Here is a 19443-nt window from a genome sequence, read left to right as displayed (position 1 = left end):
AAGAAAATTTGACCTCTGCGGTTTCTATCAAATTACTCAGACAATTTGTGGTCTAAATATTTGAAATACTACATAAAGTAAATTCGGAATATGGTAAGTTTTCTAATAGGTTTGGGTCGAAAATTGTATATATATATATATATATATATATATATATATATATATATATATATATATATATAAGAGAAAGAAAAGTAAAAACAATATTGTTCGACTGATTACTCCAAAAACAATTTACAAAGTCCTTATTCGGCGGAGTTTAAAGAATGCTATTGTTATGATTATTCTCATCAGATGACATAAAGAAATCAGCAAATTTATTTGTAGCAATGCTAGAATTTGCTAGTTAAGGCATTAAGTGAAACCGCAATTTATTGTAGTTATAAATTGCCAAAAAAAAAAATGAAAAATATGGGTTATGTAAAAAAAATAATATAAAAACAAACCGTACATAATATTTTAGCTTGAATGAAATTCCTCTCGAGTTGATCCAAAATGCAAAATGATTCTTTAGATAGAACGTATTCCAAAATCAGTCCAGCATGATGATGCATATAATCCGATTGGAAAGTTTTTCATTATTTCAGCTTCTATTTATAAGAAGAATAAACGACTTGTTAAATGAGATAAGCATTTTGTTGATTTATTTGGTTGTATGAGATTTCTTTTGGTTAATTTCAATTTAGCTTTTTTTTTTAATTTACGGTCTAGATGAGAGGTAAATAAGTTATATAATATAACTCCTACAGTTATGTACCTAAAAACGAAGCTGTTAAATTTGGTATGGGTCATGAAGGAGAATAAAGGAACCTTAGTCTAAAGTAACGAATGATAAGTTAAACGCAGGTGAGACGGAAGACATAACGACATACGAATGTCTCATGTACGACATGAAAAAGTAGACTAAAATCTTACCTAGCAAATATATCCGCTGAGTCAAGGAAAATAGAGAGAGCTTAAACAGTTGCACTTGAAATGACCGTGTGAATCATAAAAAGATCTCTCGGTTGGAATGTATGAGTTAGTGAGTGAATTTATGGCACCCGGCAGAGTGCTTCTTCCCAAATTTAAACAAAGTTTTAATAAAATTCAAAAATAAAATTGACATCGAAACGTTGATTGGTCCGAATACAATATTTTTAAATTTTATGTAATCTATGATAAAAAATCTCACCTGTCTGTTTAAATTTATGTATATATGTATGTATGTATAAACCTTCCGACAGAGGTGACAGATTTTCACGAGATCGAACCCTCGGACGATAAATATCGAAAAATTTGCTAAAATCATTCATTCTTTCACTCTCAACTCGGTAGTTTTCTACATGGAGGGTCGGTTTTTTCGCTGACATTTTTTTAAGTTATTCAACCTACGCGTCCACGACGTCGCATGAAATGTATTACTTCGACCGCATGTGACATCACAACCACGGCAGGCACATCGGTAAGACCGGTTGCTTTTTTTTTTTTTTGCACCTCTTTTTCCTCGTTACGGTTTCGACCCTGCTTACTACACCTATTTTTTTAAATTTATTTTGCGTTCGCAATTTTCGTTCTTTTTTTTTTTTTTGCTCAACCAACACCCTTACAAACACCTCCACTTTCTTTTCCGCCTTCGCGTCAACGGGTTCGAGCGCCTGCCTACCTACTACAACATTTTTTCTTTTGCTCAACAAACACTTGCAAACACCCGGGCAACGCCTGGCACCCTGACTAGTCTATTATATTAATCTCACCTATCTATTGAAATCTATGTATGTATGTATGTATGTATGTATGTATGTATGTGTAGGCAAATCTTAGATTTAAAAAAAGACATAAAGCAGGAGAAAAGTACCTGCATTAAGCTGGTCTGCAGTTTGACTTGTTGCTGGCTATCTTGCTCTTGCTTGTTGCTGGATGTCAACATTTTGAACTGAGAGAGAGATTTAGCTGTCGTACAAAGCTAAAACTCTGTAACATCATCTGTGTATAGATACTCCCTCAGCCATGGAAAAGTTGTGACGCGCGTAGGACTGAAATGCTGGAAGCATGTAATAATTGATCTTCCATCATTATATATATATATATATATATATATATATATATATATATATATATATGCATAGGTGTATGTATGTTCATGTACAGGTGTATGTATAGGTGTGTATATCTATGTGTATATGTGTATATGTATGTGTGTGTTTATATGTATGTGTGTATGTATATACGTATATATATTGTTTGTATGTATGTGTATATATGCATGTGTGTATGTGCATATATGCATGTGTGTATGTGCATATATGCATGTGTATATGTATGCATATGTATGCATATCTGTATGTATGTGCATGTTTGTGTAGGAGTGCATATTCATTTATGTATATGTAAGTAAGTGTATGTGTATATATATATGCATATGTGTACATATGTGTATATGTATGTATATGTGCGTATGTATTTGTATATGTGTGTGTATTTATATGTATGTACATGTGTATGCATGTATGGGTGTGTATGTATATGTATGTATGTGTATTATGCATTGTATATGCATATATGTATATATGTGTGTATGTTTACAGATATGTATGTGTGTATGTATATATATATATATATATATATGTATATTTGCATTTATATATATATGCCATCGTATTGTGTATGTTTATGTATGTATATGTATGTGTATTATGTAAGTATGCATATATATGTGTGTTATATGTATGTGTGTATGCATATGTATGTGTATATATGTATGTATGCGTTCATGTATATATATGTATGTCTACTAATGACCATCTTCAGTGTCATGTCTGTTTGAGCGTGTGAAGTTTGCCGGCAGGACTAAAGTCATTTTCGGCATGGACTTTCAGTGCTTGAGGGAGTGGCACTCGTCTTAAAAGACGTTGCAATCATCATATATGTATGTATGTATGCATGCATGTATGTAGGTATATATTTTTGCCTAAAGCTTTCGATAGAGGCGACGGATTTTCACGATCTTCGTATCGTTTTGAAGCTTGGTCGTTCGGACGATAAATATCGAAAAATTAACGAAAAACATTCATTCTTTAACTCTTAAGTGATCACTTTTCTACAGGAAGGGGGGGGGGGTAATCCCCTCTTCTCGATTATTTATCCTTAATTTAAACCCTTGTTACTTCCGGTTTGGCGATGGACGCAACGGCAAAGACGTCACTTTTTTTTTTCACGTTTCTTTCCTCCTTCGCGGTACGGATTCCATCCAGCCTGCCTACTTAAACTTTTTTTCCTTTCTTTTTTTTTTTTTTTTTTTTACTCAACAAACACATGCAAACACACCGGACGATGTCGGGCACTCAGGCTAGTAGTTTTTATAAAAGATTTGCTGTGAACTTGTGAAACGGTATTTGTGTATTTTGGTTTAAATCTTTGTAATCAATATAATTGAAATTAATAAACTAATATTTATATATATATATATATATATATATATATATATATATATATGTGTGTGTGTGTGTGTGTGTGTGTGTGTGTGTGTGTGCGCGCGTGTGTGTGTGTGAAATATTAATATCTGTAGGTATTAAAATGATTATTTGTAAGTATTTCGTCTCTTTAAGTAAGTTCTTAAGTTAATCAGTGTCTGAGTAGCAAATGCGGTCGCTTAGCCTTGCGCTCGAGCACTATGGACAACCTTAATAACGTTTTGACTGTATTTGACTTTATAAATGGTAATCTCCGTTAACTTCTCATAGCGGTTTTTGCTGGCCTAGGAGTAACATTCCATTGCTAATAGAATCACGTGTGAGTTTGTGGCTTGGTTCGAATCCCTCAACCAGCAGCAATCGTCCCAATCTCTACTGGTTATTGAGAAAGCTGAAACACTAGTGTATATAGGTATTATAATAATTATGTTTTATATATATATATATATATATATATATATTGTTTTTTGTTTTTCTTTGCAAATACCTATGTATTCATAGAGCTTGATTTAAATTTAATTTAAATTGTAGTATATTGTACGTTTATTGCGAAATGCTGCGTGAGCCACAAGGCTGTTTAAATATAATTTCTGAAACAAGGTGATGTGATTTCTTTTATTTTTATGGGTCTACAAATTTATAAACATGTCATTAGCAATAATATAAAGTTCGGCTGTAAAATTTATTTGCTTAAGCGTCGCAACCTTAAGTTATATATGTGACATACATACAATGGCGCCAAAAGAAAGTCCGCACTTGTCATTTTTTTTAAAAATTGACGTGAAGACTAGGATACTTCAATTTAAATTCAAATATGAACGGGGAAAATTATAGACGAATAAAAGGCGAATCTAATGAGGTATAGGTTGTTTAAACAGTTACATTCCATTTAGCTTAAATTTGCGTTGTTTTTTTTTTAATGACAAGTTCGAACTTTCTTTTTGGTGTCACTGTCCATGTATATTATATAATTATGTACATGCGTATTTCTTACAGTACAGTATTATTATTATTATTATTATTATTATTATTATTATTATTATTATTATTATTATTATTAGCGGGGATCTGTGGAATTCCACAGAGGACGCAGTCATATGTAATATATTGATGTTGGCATTCTGTAGATGTTCAGTGTAAATGGAGACGCTCTGATATTATTGTAGTTTTTTTTGTTAAAACTGCAAAAGCATTTATCTAAGCTAGCAGGGACGCCCGGCATAGCCAGGTCGTAAAAATACGCTTAAATATGATATTTTAATTCTTGCAGATTACGTATATATCATTATAAAGTTAATGTTCTATCGATTTTTATATATTATAAAGTTGCGATTTCAAAATTAAAATAAATATATTCATATGAGTGGGTGTATTAGCTTGAATCGAGACCGAAAAAAAAACTTATAAATATATATATATATGCATATATATATATATATATATATATATATAACTTGAGTTCCTTAAGCCATAATCGAAACCGAAACCAAAACTTATGAAAAATGCTTGATAAAATTTTTTATAAAAAATAGATGCCTGAAGTGCCATAACCTATAATCAAAACCGAAACCAAAACTTATGAAGAATTCTTTATAAAATTATTTATGACAAGAAATGAAAGTACATAACACTTAAACGACCCGGGTTTAAGCGTGATACACAAAAAAAAAAAACACACGCTATCGTATTGATATATAGATTATTAACAACACCAAAAACAGCAATAATATTATTACCCTTTCTGACCCAAATGGTAAATATTGACGATTATAAAACAGACTTAAAAAAAAGAAAAGTCCTATTCAACAGAAATTAAATGTTCCTTGTAAACAAAAGTTTTAATCGTATAAATTTCCGAACACAAGATTTCTAATGTGAACCTGTTTCAAACACTTACTAGTTTCGTTGATGTTTAGTAAAACTGAAATTATTTCCAATGCAATATACAACAATGTAATTATCAGTCATTTTTTATATTAAAAGTTAAGACCCTTAAACATAAATTAATCAGCAAAGAAATTCGCAGTAATGTTTTATGTACTATACCTACTTTTAAGACACATAACTAAGCTTAGACAAACGGTTTGTATTTTTCTTCACCTTATATATATATATGATATGCTTTCAATGAGTTTCCAGTATAAACGCTTTTATTGATAGTACACACATAAAACTCTAGTCGCGATCGAAGTAATCTTCTCCGACGGTACTGCACTTGTACCGTTATAAAAAAGCCCCATGGAAGTCCTCTTGTGTGAGCGTGTCCATGACCAACTTTAATCTCTTCAGTTGGCATTTGTGTGAAATTCTAAGAATTAAGATATGAATTGGATCAATAAAAGCTAAATTACATACTAACTCCACGATTTAATTTTAAAGTTGAGTCGCATTATTCTGCTTTCTATGCACATGAATTTTCTCTTATATATAGATGTACACTAGCAGGCCGGCCGGCCGGCATTGCCCGGTTGTAAATACGCTTAAGTTTGATATTTTGATTAATACAGATTTCATTTTTATTATTATATATAGGAGGTTTGTGTTTACTATAACCTTTTTACGTAAATATTACACAAGTTTAAATTATGCATGAATATAATTGCACGTAATAGTAAACTAAAGACTAAAGATGATCATCCCATAAGAAAACCGAAAAACAATAGGAAATCAATTAAAATGAATGTTTAAAAGAATATGCAAATTAGTTAGATCTTTTGCAGATGAATGCAATTCCACGGTCCATGCATAACAAAATATTTTCTTTTTTTAATTAATAGGAAAAAAGGGTTTTTAATATAAACATGAATATACAAAAGAATTATAGGAATGTATATATACACACACACACACACACACACACACACACACACACACACACACACACACACATATATATATATATATATATATATATATATATATATATATATATATGCTTTGCTATAGTCTTCTTTCGGGAAATTGAAATACGTTTACATAGCTTGCTGTAATTCATTTTTTATTAAAATGTTTCTTTTATTTACCTCAATTCCATTTTTGGAAAAAATGTTTGAAGAGTACGAATTATTTTTATTTTATTTTTAATTTCGATTATCTTATTGCATAGTTTATTTATTTAGTTTCTAGTTAATTATTAAATACTGTTTGTATATTTGTTCCGGTATTTAATGAGATCCGGTTTAAAAAGGGCTATCGTTTTTTTATAAGTATGGCTTCTAGTAATTTTAGTCGTCATGTGCGGTTGTTAAAGTATCTAATTTTAGTATTGTTTGTTAAGATATTTCTAATGTCGGACGACCGTATGTTTTTATCGTGGGATATTAGATGTTGTTTTATGGCAATATTGTCAGCTAAATAATAGGTTAGTCGTCGAGAGAGTGTTGTTGTTGTATGGCCTATGTATGCGTTGTATGAATTTTAGAGTGCGGTCGACGACATTCTTTGCAGGGGCAAATAAATCCATACACTACATTAGTTTGGTTTAGTGTGTTGTTAGTGTCACTGAAGTTTGTTATCTTCTGTTAGTTGACTCGTTAATCGCTTTTGCATCTTTGTGCTCCATACCGTAACCTGCCGGAAGATGCTGACGCGAAATTGTCGGAAATTGGGACCTTACTTAGATACGTAGACTAATAAACCTGAATCACACAAATCTCACAAACGAACAAATAATCCACTGCATGTGCACGCTGAACCATCTGTGAGTATTGAATATTCAATGTAGACGCATGTGTTGGTCACACATACCGGAAAGAACAGTCGAAATTAGATCATACATCGTCCACAATAGAATAGGCAATCCCTACAGCTACGTGCTAGAAAACGGAGTGATCTGTAAGAAAAAAATGTAAGGAAAAATTCAAGATGGCGCCCGACTCTCTCTTTAACACGGTAAGATATCCTCAACACGGCACAAGAAGTAACAGCCACACGATTCCCCAGCCAACTCAATCGTCACTGCCCCACGTCTTTCCCCTCACCCGCTTTTATCGTCGTTCTAGGCCGGCTAAATTTGCATATTCCGAGAATTCGTGTGACTTTGCGAGACATCATACTTTACAAAAGACGGCGGTCGCCATCTTGGTCCTCTTTTCTATTTTTGGTCGGTAACGCTGAGCTGGTCTCGAGGTAAGTCTTTTTCCCCTCATCCGTCTCTCCCACGTACCCACACAACACGCAAACACGCGGGCGCTTATCTCCTGGATGCACGTTACACTCCCCCCTGATCTGATGATCACATAGAGAGCACTGGGGGGGGGGCCTTTTAGTGCGTGTGCTTCTGCGAAGAGGTACATTCACTGTTTCAGATTCGGGCTCTGGATCTGGTTCCGCCTCATCAGATGAAGTATCGCTATCAGTCTCTGGAAGGGGCTCACTGAATCCGTGCATCGGCAGCTCATCGCTAGACGCTTCACTGCTTTCTTCTGTAGTTGTATGACGCACCTCGGTAGCTGGGCGAAGATCTCGCACATGTCGTGGGGTTCCATCGACCAAAACAGACTGCTGGCTAATCACTCCAGATATGTGTCCTCGCTTAAACTTGTCGGTGCACCGATTTCCTGGAGGCCGCACCCACACTGGATCTCCCACTTCATATCTGTTATATGTTCCCTTGTCGGTTGGCTGCGTAGTGTTGATTCCCTTCACTCCGACTCGGTACGTGTAAATAGCATTCGCAGGTGCGGTTGAAGGGGACGTCCCGTCCTTTGGCGTAATGTTGTACCAATATGTTGCTTCCGCAATAGTACATCGCTTCCTGGCAGCAATTCTCTTGATGCTGCGATGGCTTCTTTCAGCAATGCCATTTCCTGATGGCACATGCGCACATCGCAACCGTAGACGGACGCCCCACTCATCTAACAACTGCCGGACTTGCTGGCTACAAAACGCTGCATCATTGTCAGTCAGGAGCTCTTCCGGCGCACCTCGCTCAAAAAAAATGGATGATAGGTGGCGAACAACATTTGCTGAATCCTGTCTGGTCATCTGCCGCCACACCGCAAATCTCGTAGGCCCGCAATCAATGAGAGTTAGAAAGGGCTTGCCACTGTAATGGGTAATATCCATGGCCAGTTGCTGCCACACACTCTCAACTTCCAAGCGACCCTTCTGCCATCGCTCTGGTGCAGGATCAATAGACTGGCAAGCCTCACAATTTCTGACGATCTGTCTGACATCCATCTTGGTCACTGCTGGGTATGCATTCCTCACAAAATAAAGGGTCCTCTTGATACCCGGATGTCCGCTCTGTGCATGAATTTTTTGTATTTGACATGGGTCGATTGCAACTGCACAAGATCGAGCAGTAATCTCCATTCCCATCTTCGCGGCTTCATACCATTTGTGAGGTACACGGGTCAGTTGGTCAGCACGATTACAATGTGATGGCACCAGAGTGACGCTCAGTGATAGCCCATACTCAGATACCAGGTTTTTTAGCGTGTCTAGCCTTCTCCGTATTAACATTTCGCTTGCTGCCTTGGTACGGATTCGTGTCCGTCCTGAAAGTGTGTCAGACACCCAGTGGTAGACACAGAGAGAATCTGTGTACAAGGTCAACTTCTTAGACTGCCACTGCAGGGCCAGATTTACCCCCTTTACAACAGCGTCCAGCTCTGCCAGGTTGATATGCTGAGAATCTGTTACGGGCCGCAGCCAACACGCATCCTCGAACACGTTTCCTCCTTGCTCCAACGATACTCCCAACGCCAAAGAACTGGCATCAACCCACACACCTACGTTGTCTCCGTTAACACACCACCGCCCACAGGCAGGGTCCTTCTTGTTCACTCTCTCCAGTGTCTCTTTAATCATCAGAGTTAGTAGGACATCATCGGATATGTCATCCCAACCCGTGGTTGTTAAATTTGCTCTGCGTTTAATCACACCAACAGCTGTGCGGAGCCAGCCACAGACCGGTAAGTGACCAACAAGTTTTCCACACCAAGAAAAAACGGTCCGCCTTGTAACGAGGTTGGGGATGCTTGGAATTTCACTGCCACGCCTCCATTGTAGGGTGCCATCCTCTTCATAAACATCCAATCCCAATACACGTGCTCCTTCCCTTAAACGTTCGGGATTCTTGCATTCCAGACCAAACTGAGCCAACTTTTCTTTGACACACGACGCAGACTGTACATCTTCATTGACGTATACGTCATCAATGTAAGCTGACGTTGAGTCCCTCATGGGCTTTTCTTGGGACGATACTGTGTTGACAATAGTCTTCATGATCTGTGGTGCCACATTTAGGCCGAAGCCAAGGCGTGTAAGGTAGTACCTCTGCCCCTGGAACCAAACTGTCTGGAACGGCCACAACGTCTCATCAACTCGCACCTGTAAATAGGCTTTTCGTAAATCCAATATTGAGACATTAGTGCCTTTCTGACGCCATTCCCTCAACTTACTGGCGCATACGTCAGCATCGGCAGTGTAGGCTTCAATATGCTTGTTAAGCTCCCTATAGTCCAGCACGGGCCGTACTTTCGACTTGTTATGCTGGACTACTGCCATCAAGGGTATTAGACCCTTCGGAGGCCCAAGCTTGTCCTCAGGGTAGGGGATTAACCAGCCATCTTGGATCCACGCCTTTAGTTCCTTTTCGTATTCTGCTCGGGCCTCACTGGGTATAGGGTACTCTGCAACCCCATTCTTGAGTTTAGTCGGTGCCATTCCCTCGGTCCACTTCCAAGATGCAATCCAGACCCTCTTGCGCGAGTCGTAGTCCACTGTAAAATCCGGCCGATCGATATGGAGCGCTGCACACACTGGGGCCTCTAAGAATCGCACCTTTCCATCCCGATGAATTGCGACTCCCCCCAGCGCCTTGATGGCATCGTATCCGAGCAACAGGTCAAACCCCAGGAGATTTCCTTGGGTCACGAGCACATTGATCTTAGTGGCTGCACCGGTGTCCGTGTAGATCTTGACAGTTCCAGCTCCACAGCATGTCTGGGTCTCGCCTCCTATCGTGGTGACTTTGATCTTCCTCTTAGTCCAACTTGGACACAGCCTGGTGCTCACTATAGTATGCGAACAGCCTGAGTCGAGAAGTGCTGAGCAGGGTATCCTGTTTACGTAGACGGTTATTACTGGTTGCGCCTTGTTCAAATTTTGCTCGGGGAGCAGGGCGGCGCTGACGTCCTCTCCCCTGATACGTTTCCCGCACAGTTTTGGGCTAGATGCCCCAAACCGCCACACTTAAAACAGCGCACACGCCCCCTGTTGGTGCAATTCCTTGCAAAATGTCCGCGTCGGCCGCAGCGAAAACATTTCCCATTGCTTGCAGGGTTCTGATTCGGAATCTCCCGAGCGCCAATCTGGCCTGTCTGTGTCGCCATCACAACTGGTTCCCCCAGGTCCTCCTCATCTTTGATGATGGCTCGAGCACGTTCCATCAAGTGTTCCATGGTCGTTGTTGAAACGCTGGTTGAGGCTCTCAGTAGCTGCTTCACCCGAGTGGGAAGGCCCGCCACAAACGCGTACGCGAGCGTCCGCTCTGACACCCCTCCACCGAACAGAACTGCGAGTTTCTTTAACTCAGCGAAGAAAACGTCCACGCTTTCCTCCGGTAGAAGTTTTCGGGAAGCAAATTTTTCATAGGCCGTACAAGGATCCATGGCAAATGCCTTGTACAGCGCAGCTTTAATTGCGGTGACATCTCCCTTTTCGGCAGCACTGAGTTGCTGATAGACACTCAAGGCACCCCCAGCCAATATCAGGGGAATTACAGTGTGTACCCTTTTCACCTCACAAAGGTCGCACGTCAGCTCGACCCTTTCAACCCAGTCGACGATGGACGTGGACCCGTCAAACTCGGGTATGAGCTTTAAGTCAAATTTCGACTCGGTCATAGTCCTAGAGGCCAAATGGCCGAAATAGCTTGTAAGAAAAAAATGTAAGGAAAAATTCAAGATGGCGCCCGACTCTCTCTTTAACACGGTAAGATATCCTCAACACGGCACAAGAAGCAACAGCCACACGATTCCCCAGCCAACTCAATCGTCACTGCCCCACGTCTTTCCCCTCACCCGCTTTTATCGTCGTTCTAGGCCGGCTAAATTTGCATATTCCGAGAATTCGTGTGACTTTGCGAGACATCATACTTTACAAAAGACGGCGGTCGCCATCTTGGTCCTCTTTTCTATTTTTGGTCGGTAACGCTGAGCTGGTCTCGAGGTAAGTCTTTTTCCCCTCATCCGTCTCTCCCACGTACCCACACAACACGCAAACACGCGGGCGCTTATCTCCTGGATGCACGTTACATGATCATCCTGCAATATAGTCATATGAGACACAAGTAGGAATGTAGCAACCCTAATTAAAGCCAATATACCGAAAGATTCTTGTTTAAACAGATGTGGAAATACAATGCCTTATGTACGACATAAAAAGAAACTGAGGTAGGTCTCTATCATTCTAGTAATAATAAAAGCAACTGAAATCTTAAAAAGAATGTCAAAGTTACCTGACGAATATACCCTGCGAACCAAACGCAATAGAAATGTGAACAGTTGCACTTAAAATTTCGGTTAGAATCCTAAAAATACCTTTACGTTAGAGTGTCTAAAATAGCTTGATCTAGCATCAGATAGGATGCCCTATTTTGAGCCAAACAATAAAAAAAAAACATTAAAATAAAGAATGAATTAATAAAGTATGATGTTCAATTTAACTGACCAGTGCATAATTGGAACTCGTTCTGGTATTAATAGGGTAGCCATTAAATGTCCAGTATTGGGTCAGTTCTGCGAATTCATCATGCGAAACGTGACAGGCGAGGAACGCAGTTTCATTCACGATGACGTCTGTGTTGACTGGTTTTTGGGTGATCACCAAATTGTCTAGAGACAGAGAGAAAAATGAGAAATCTATATAAATAAAACCGTTGATACATATATATCTTTATAAGTAAAATCGATAGTACAAATATATCTTTATAAATAAAAGCGTTGATATATATATATATATATATATATATATATATATATATATATATATATATATATATATATATAATAAGCGGATATATATGTATACTGTACTGTTTCGCTGTATTACATATCATCAGTGAGGCTAGACAGGTAACTACCTGAAGCCAGGATTGAAACCCGACCGCCCAAATGACAGTCGAGGCTTCTTACCATTACATTAAGCTCTATTTATTTACACAAAGAGCATCGCTTAATAGACTAATGGCAGTTTGTATATCACTTGCCAGTATGCTCAACCCAAGATAGGGAGCATTATAGTCATCCACATACAGTACTGTTTGTTGTATCACAGCTCATTAGTGCGGCTAGCCAGGATCGAAACCCTACTGTCAAGGCTTCTTCTTTATAATTATTATTATATTTTTTAATACCTACAGACACTAGTGTTTCATCATTTTGAGAATCATTAGGGCAATAAGTTACGATTACAGCCGGCCGAGTGATTCGAACGCTGTCACGACGCCATTTATGACCCCATCAGCAGGGGACAAATCACACGTTCACATGCCTAACTTATTTGATAAAAGCTATACATACTAGCTGTACCCGGCCACGCGTTGCTGTGGCTCAGTTTGTTAAAATGAAACACATTCCTCAAGAAAAATTGCATTTTGTTCGTTTATTTACTTTTATCATTTTTTGCAATTTTTTTAATCAATAAAAGTTGTTATTTTTTCCCCCCAAAAAATATTAATTTTTTACCATAAATTGTTAGGTGAAAGTTTTTTTTTTCAGGAAAACTTGCACTTTTTTTAAAAAAGAAATTTGGAAGTAAACGTTTCTCTTTGAAAACGGAATTTTTATTATTAAAAGAACAGATGAATGCTTTACATGAACACTGTAAATAGTTATGTGAATGTAGAGAAAAGTTTGATTCGTTCTTTTCAAGAGAATGTACAAATTATTTTTTTAATAGATGTTCAGAAAATAAACGGAAAAATACTTCCATCATTAATTATGTAGAAAAATAAATAAAATGTTGATTTAGTGTTTCAGCTTATAAATTACGATAAAACTTGCTGAGTATGCGCTGTTTTACGGTTGTTGTAAAAATGGAAGGGAAACTTAAATTTCGCTCCGTTTTAATCTTTCTTAATTTTTAATTGTGCCCCCCAAACGAATATAATCAAAACAGTAACATTCAACAATTGTACTTTATGTATATAAACACAAAATATTAAAAAAAAAAAGTTAATAACGAAAGGGAAATAATTCCATTTTTAAACGAAAAAGTCAGTTTGGTATATCTTTTTGTTATTTTTTACATAAGTCCAGCTTACCATTTACATTGGAAATGTCGAAATTTATAGGTTGTCGGGTACGTTTACAACGAATAAACACTCCAATCTGGTAGATGTATCAGACCTTTTGTAGGAATTTTTGACACCCCTATCACGAAACTGCGAATAAAATATAAAAATCTCGTAATTTCTCTTTTAAAAGTTGGTTGTTTATTTTCTTTATGGATTATACTTCCAAAATAAACTAGTAAAGTTGTTTTAAAAGTAATAGAAAATTATTTTTTATTTTTTAAAAAACAGTAATGTATTTTACGAACTCAATATTTTTCAATTTTTAAACTTTAAAAATGTATCAAAATTTTTCTATTGATTCTATTTTACGATATTTTCAGGATCAATGTGAAATTTTATGCTCTTTCCAATAAAGCGAATATAATATTTTAGACAAACGGTTTTTTTAATTCACGCCCCCCTCCCATTTTCAAGTGTCTATCACAAATTGAAGAAGAAAATTGAAGAGAAAATTGAAGAGAAAAGGTCAATAAATAATATATTCAAATTTAAAACAAAAAAAATCGTGTTTTTTTAATTTACTTTTAAAGTTTAAAGTTTTTTTTTAAACCATTTTGTTTGTTTTTTCTTTTGTTTTTTTATTAATGAAACCTCGGTCCTTGCTCCTTTAATTGAAAAAAGAAATTAGGGCTTGAATTACATTTTTCGAGTAGTTATAAGCTTGGAAAGACAGGGGATCGAATAATTCACGCCTCCCATTTTGAAATGTCTATTAAAAAGTAAATAATTAATTTACTCACCAAAGTGTTATATATCACAGATTGAAGAGAAAAGGTTAATGAATAATATATTCAAATTTAAAACAAAAAAAGTAGTGTTTTTAGAAATTTACCTGTAAAGTCCGAAGTTTAAAACCTTTTTTAAAAAAAACACGTTGTTTCTTTTGTTTTGTTTTGTTTTTAATGAAACCTTCGTCCTTGCTCCTTTAATTGAAAAAAATTATGGCTTGAGTTACATTTTTCGAGGAGTTATAAGCTTGGAAAGACGGGGTGGAATTATTCACTATTTTTCACGAAATTTCTGACACACCTACCAATCTACCCATGTTAGAACGTCTTTCGGAATAGACACCTCTAACCTTGCCAGCATACCCGAAAAGCTATAAAAGTTGACGTGTCGAATTCAAATTTCCGTTCCATTTTTAAAACAACCGTAAATCAGAGCATTCTATGCAAATTTTACATAACTTACTGTATTAATGCTATTTTTTAAGCAAAAAAAAATATTTAGGTTTGACTATAAATTCCTAAACTCATTTCACCCTAAATAATTTAGGTGACTGAAATAGGAATCTAATTGAATCTTTAATTTTCTGAATAGTATGCGAGATATTCATTTTTCTTCGAGTTATATCGAATTCATTAATACAGACTTTAGGGGCTTTTTCGGAATGTTCCTGTAAAAATTATTTTTATTGTTACAAATTACGATGCTTAAAAAAAGCAAAAATAAATTCTGGAGTTTTTTATTTACTACTGAAAACCATAACTTTAGTAAAGGTATTTTTTGTTTAAACAAAATAAAACATTTTCACTAAGAGTTAAGTAAAAATAATTAGTTCATTATATTTTGCGATCATTATTTGATAAATACTGAAATTTTCATTAATATTGGTTAATTTCCTGATTTTTGGTGAATTTTTAAGTAAAGGGAGAGGTCACAAGTGTATATACTTTGAGCGTCGGCATTCATTTTGTCTGTACCTACCATTTTTCGATGAATATTTGATAGGAAAGCGACCACGTGTGATTAATTTAAATCAAATTTCAATCACATGGTTACATTATCAATAATCATGTGATTAAACCCATTGAAAATTTACCGATATTGTAAACACATTATTTAGGTTTGTAGCCTGTAGTGCTGAGACCAAAATATCCTTTTAGTGATGCAGTGTTGGCAACTGAGATTTTAAAAAAAAACCGCGAGATCAGGAGAAAGAAATGTCCAGAAAATCGCTAGATTTTTAACTTTTATCATCTGAAATTTTCAAAAATCGCTAATTCACCCCCCCCCAAAAAAAGTCCATATTTTAACTTCCTACAATAGAAAAAATATAAATATAGTATATTCAATATATAAAATGTTCCGTGTTTTCTCAGTATATGTTTCTGGAATTATATTGAAGCGGTTAGCTCCCCAGAAGGCTTACATATTTTATCAGCTAGTTTTACCTGTTTTTTCAGAGATGGTATTTTGTTTTGTTGCAAGAAACAAAGCATAAACTCAAACTTTTTATAATAAAAGTTAAATTGAAATATACTTCAAATTAAATATCACAATAATGGTGCAACATATTTTGAAATTAGAAAAATGAAAAAACAAAAAAAACTTTGTTTTAGCATGTTAAAATTATTTAGGTTGGTAGATAATTAAATTCTACTGTATTGGTATAAGTTTGTTTTTTTTTTGCTGTTGTTTCTTGCTTTTTACAATTTTCGACTAAATACTTCTAAATTAAGCAGGGTTGCTTGGATCGTATTTTAAACTAAAATTCGGAGGCGTATTTTAAACTAAAATTCGGAGGTTGGAATGCCCCCCCACCTAAAATATACTTGGAAAAATCGATTTTATAGCGAGATTTAAGAATGGTTAGCCGAAAAAAAGGTGAAAAACAAAACAAATAATCAATAAATAATTGTTACCAAAGGCAATTAATGCTACTTTTTTTTACTTACATGAATGAGTTTATTTTATGTTTTAAAGTATTTTCAAGCGCTTTTCTTTATTTTTTAATCTAAAATTGCGGGTGTGTGGGTGCGAAATATATCCAGATTTTCTAGAATTCCCGCTAGATTGCTAACGAAATCTCCAGATCTAGCAGGAAAACGTGACAGGAAGCGGTAATAAATAATTGTCCCTAAATAAAAAATGGCCTATCGGTACAAAGAAAACCACCTATTTATCATAGAAAAATTAAGTATAATGTTATAATTAAAAAGAAATGTATAAAAACACACATGGATATAGTAAACATATTATACCAAAACGTGGAAGCCATCCGTCCAATGGTTTTTTAGACTATTAATTGCGAACGAACTAAGAGTTACATTTTCATATATATATATATATATATATATATATATATATATATATATATATATATATATATATATATATATATATACTAGCAAAAGTACCCCTCGTTGACTGGGTTCAAAAACAGAAAATGGACTCTGATTTATGAAAGTATGATAGGTTATAAAAAGGAAGGGTTGTAAATTTGGGTTTAATTTGGGGGTATCAAAACCAAAGAAAAATATGATGACAGTAAAAATCAAATAAATAAACCCCCATATACCTGTTAACACTTATCACAATATTCTGTGGATCTATATTAAAAAAAACTTGTTAAACTTTGTGACATATTTCCATTCTATGAAGGTCAGGTTCGAACGAACACCCCATAATTTTATTATACCATATTTCTTCAAACATAATTATCAAAATATACTTAAGCAGATAGATATGGAAAGTCTTTATTAACGTTTTGCCTATTTCCATTCTATGGAGGCCAGGCGCGAACGCAGACCCCACAATTTTATTATACAATCACTATTCAGGTCAAAACATACTTATCAAAGTATTCTTACGTACATCTATATCAAAAACACTTGTAAACGTTTTTTTTTTTTAATTTTTAAATTTTTTATTTCCATACTTTGTGGACCAGGCGCGAACTCAGACCCCACAATTTTAATTAACCACCGTTCTGCCAGATCAAACATAACCATTCCTGTGTCTCGATACATCTTCTCTCATTATATGTATTCAGTTTTTTAAAAATAGTCAACCATATAGGAGCCTATTCGTGACCAGACACACACACACATCTAGCTTTATATTATAGAAGATATATATATATATATAGAGAGAGAGAGAGCGAGAGAGAGATAGATAGATAGATAGATAGATAGATAGATAGATCAATGAAGAAAAAAATGATGACATAACATTATATATTAAAATATATAGATTTATTAATTTATTCAATAAGGGTGATACATCAGTTAGAGGTGAAGAGTAAGTGGGGCCTCTTTATACCATTGCCAGGCTAATGCTTCTTATAAGAAGAGGAGAGAAGATGCTAGGTAAGATAATGCGACGTCTAGTGATAGTTACATTAGGAGCGAAACAAAAAAGTAATTCTGTTTGGGAGAAATTGATCTCTGCGATATAAGAGGAGCATAGCTTTTATCAAATAAGTTAGGCATGTGAACGTGTGATTTGTCCCTTGCTGATAAGGTCAGAAATGGCGTCGTGACGGGGTTCGAATCACTCGGCCGGCTGTAATCGTAACTTATTGCTGATGATTCTCAAAATGATGAAACACTAGTGTATGCAGGTATTAAAAAATATAATAATAATTATAGAGATAGATAGATGGATAGGTAGAATGAGATATAGTGGAAGTACTTACTCAATACTTTTAATTCAAGGGATATTTCAGCGGAACCTTCTGTGTTTTTCGCTTTGCATGTGTAAATACCGGCTTCATTTTGTGTCAGACCGTTGATGAAAAGGTTTCCATTGGCCAACAAATTAAATTTCGATGTCACATCTCCTTTCTTGGTGAGGTGGAGATCTTGGTTATCCTTTGCCCACGATATATCCGGATATGGGGCTCCTTCCGGATTACAGATCAGGGAAACGTTGCCGCCACTCGATCCGACGAAGTTTCGGGACGTCGACGAAGATTTCCAAAATGTCGGTTTGAATTCTGAAACAAAATGAGAACGAGTGTGCTTAAAGAGATTCCATTAAAAATACTGGTTTGCGTTCGTAGAAGACTGGACCCGTACTGGTTCTACCGAATTCTGTGGGTCCACTAACACTGCTTTTCTCCAATACGTAAATCGATATGCGATGCAGAATTATCTTGCTTAATCAATCTCTTATAGAATTATCTTGCTTAATCAATCTCTTCTAGAATTATCTTGCTTAATCAATCTCTTATAGAATTATCTTGCTTAATCAATCTCTTATAGAGGAGGCGTTGTTTGTTCAGTTACGCCGCGCGTCGCAACACAGGGTGTTTATTCACAAAGCAATAACTCCAGAACCATTCCAAGGTTGGCGAAGACACTTGAGAGACCAGCTAAAGACGTGGTTACTCACTATGAAAGCCGATGTCGAACCTAGCTCCATCCACAAGTCTGCGGTGTTTGCATTTAGTCCTGGGACTGGGTGTCCATCACTATTTTAACTGCTACGGACCATCCTACATGATCTGAGTTTATTCGGGACACTGTGTGTTACCTGGTCAAATCAAATCAAGATAAAAACCCGTGTTTTCTTGGTAGACATCCTGCATCAAACTGATACGTGACAAATAAACTGGCGGCCAGGATTACTTAACAAATACAGGGAAGTATCGGAAAGGGTTACCTTTTGATATTTTCCGAGTAAACCCACTTGTATATAAATCGGTTAGTTGAAATACCGGGAAATGAATGTTCAGTTGATGACAACTTACTAAACTCGAGGTTAAATTTACTGGACTTTGGAAATTGATTGTGAACTAACGTGAATCAGAGAGAGAGAGAGAGAGAGAGAGAGAGAGACAGACAGACAGACAGACAGACAGACAGACAGGCAGGCAGGTTAGCTGTTTCTTAGAAACACTATAAATATTATCTTGACGTAAGCTTGGACCGCATTCTCTAATTCATGGAACATGTACAG

At 36.0% G+C, this 19443-nt stretch overlaps 2 protein-coding genes across 2 annotated transcripts in view; both read right to left on the bottom strand.

Moving 5' to 3' along the window:
* LOC145259607 (contactin-like) overlaps window positions 1–11740 on the bottom strand; it is a 193192-nt gene extending 181452 nt beyond the window's left edge. Inside the window, exon 1 of the mRNA XM_080117263.1 lies at window positions 11717–11740. Coding sequence (XP_079973389.1) covers window positions 11717–11740 — 24 coding nt within the window. The remainder of the gene's footprint in view (window positions 1–11716) is intronic.
* Window positions 11741–12122: 382 nt separating this feature from the next.
* The window catches only part of LOC145259606 (contactin-like), a 203633-nt gene continuing 196312 nt past the window's right edge, over window positions 12123–19443 (bottom strand). The window contains exons 12-13 of the mRNA XM_080117262.1: window positions 18179–18478; window positions 12123–12295 (exon numbers count right to left, since the gene is read on the bottom strand). Coding sequence (XP_079973388.1) covers window positions 12123–12295; window positions 18179–18478 — 473 coding nt within the window. The remainder of the gene's footprint in view (window positions 12296–18178; window positions 18479–19443) is intronic.

Source organism: Euprymna scolopes, chromosome 35 (genome assembly GCF_053919585.1).
Source record: "Euprymna scolopes isolate OS-2025 chromosome 35, ASM5391958v1, whole genome shotgun sequence".
Lineage (NCBI taxonomy): Eukaryota > Metazoa > Mollusca > Cephalopoda > Sepiida > Sepiolidae > Euprymna > Euprymna scolopes.
The sequence above is the reverse complement of the archived record's forward strand: the minus strand, read 5'-3'. Positions and strand labels throughout refer to the sequence as shown.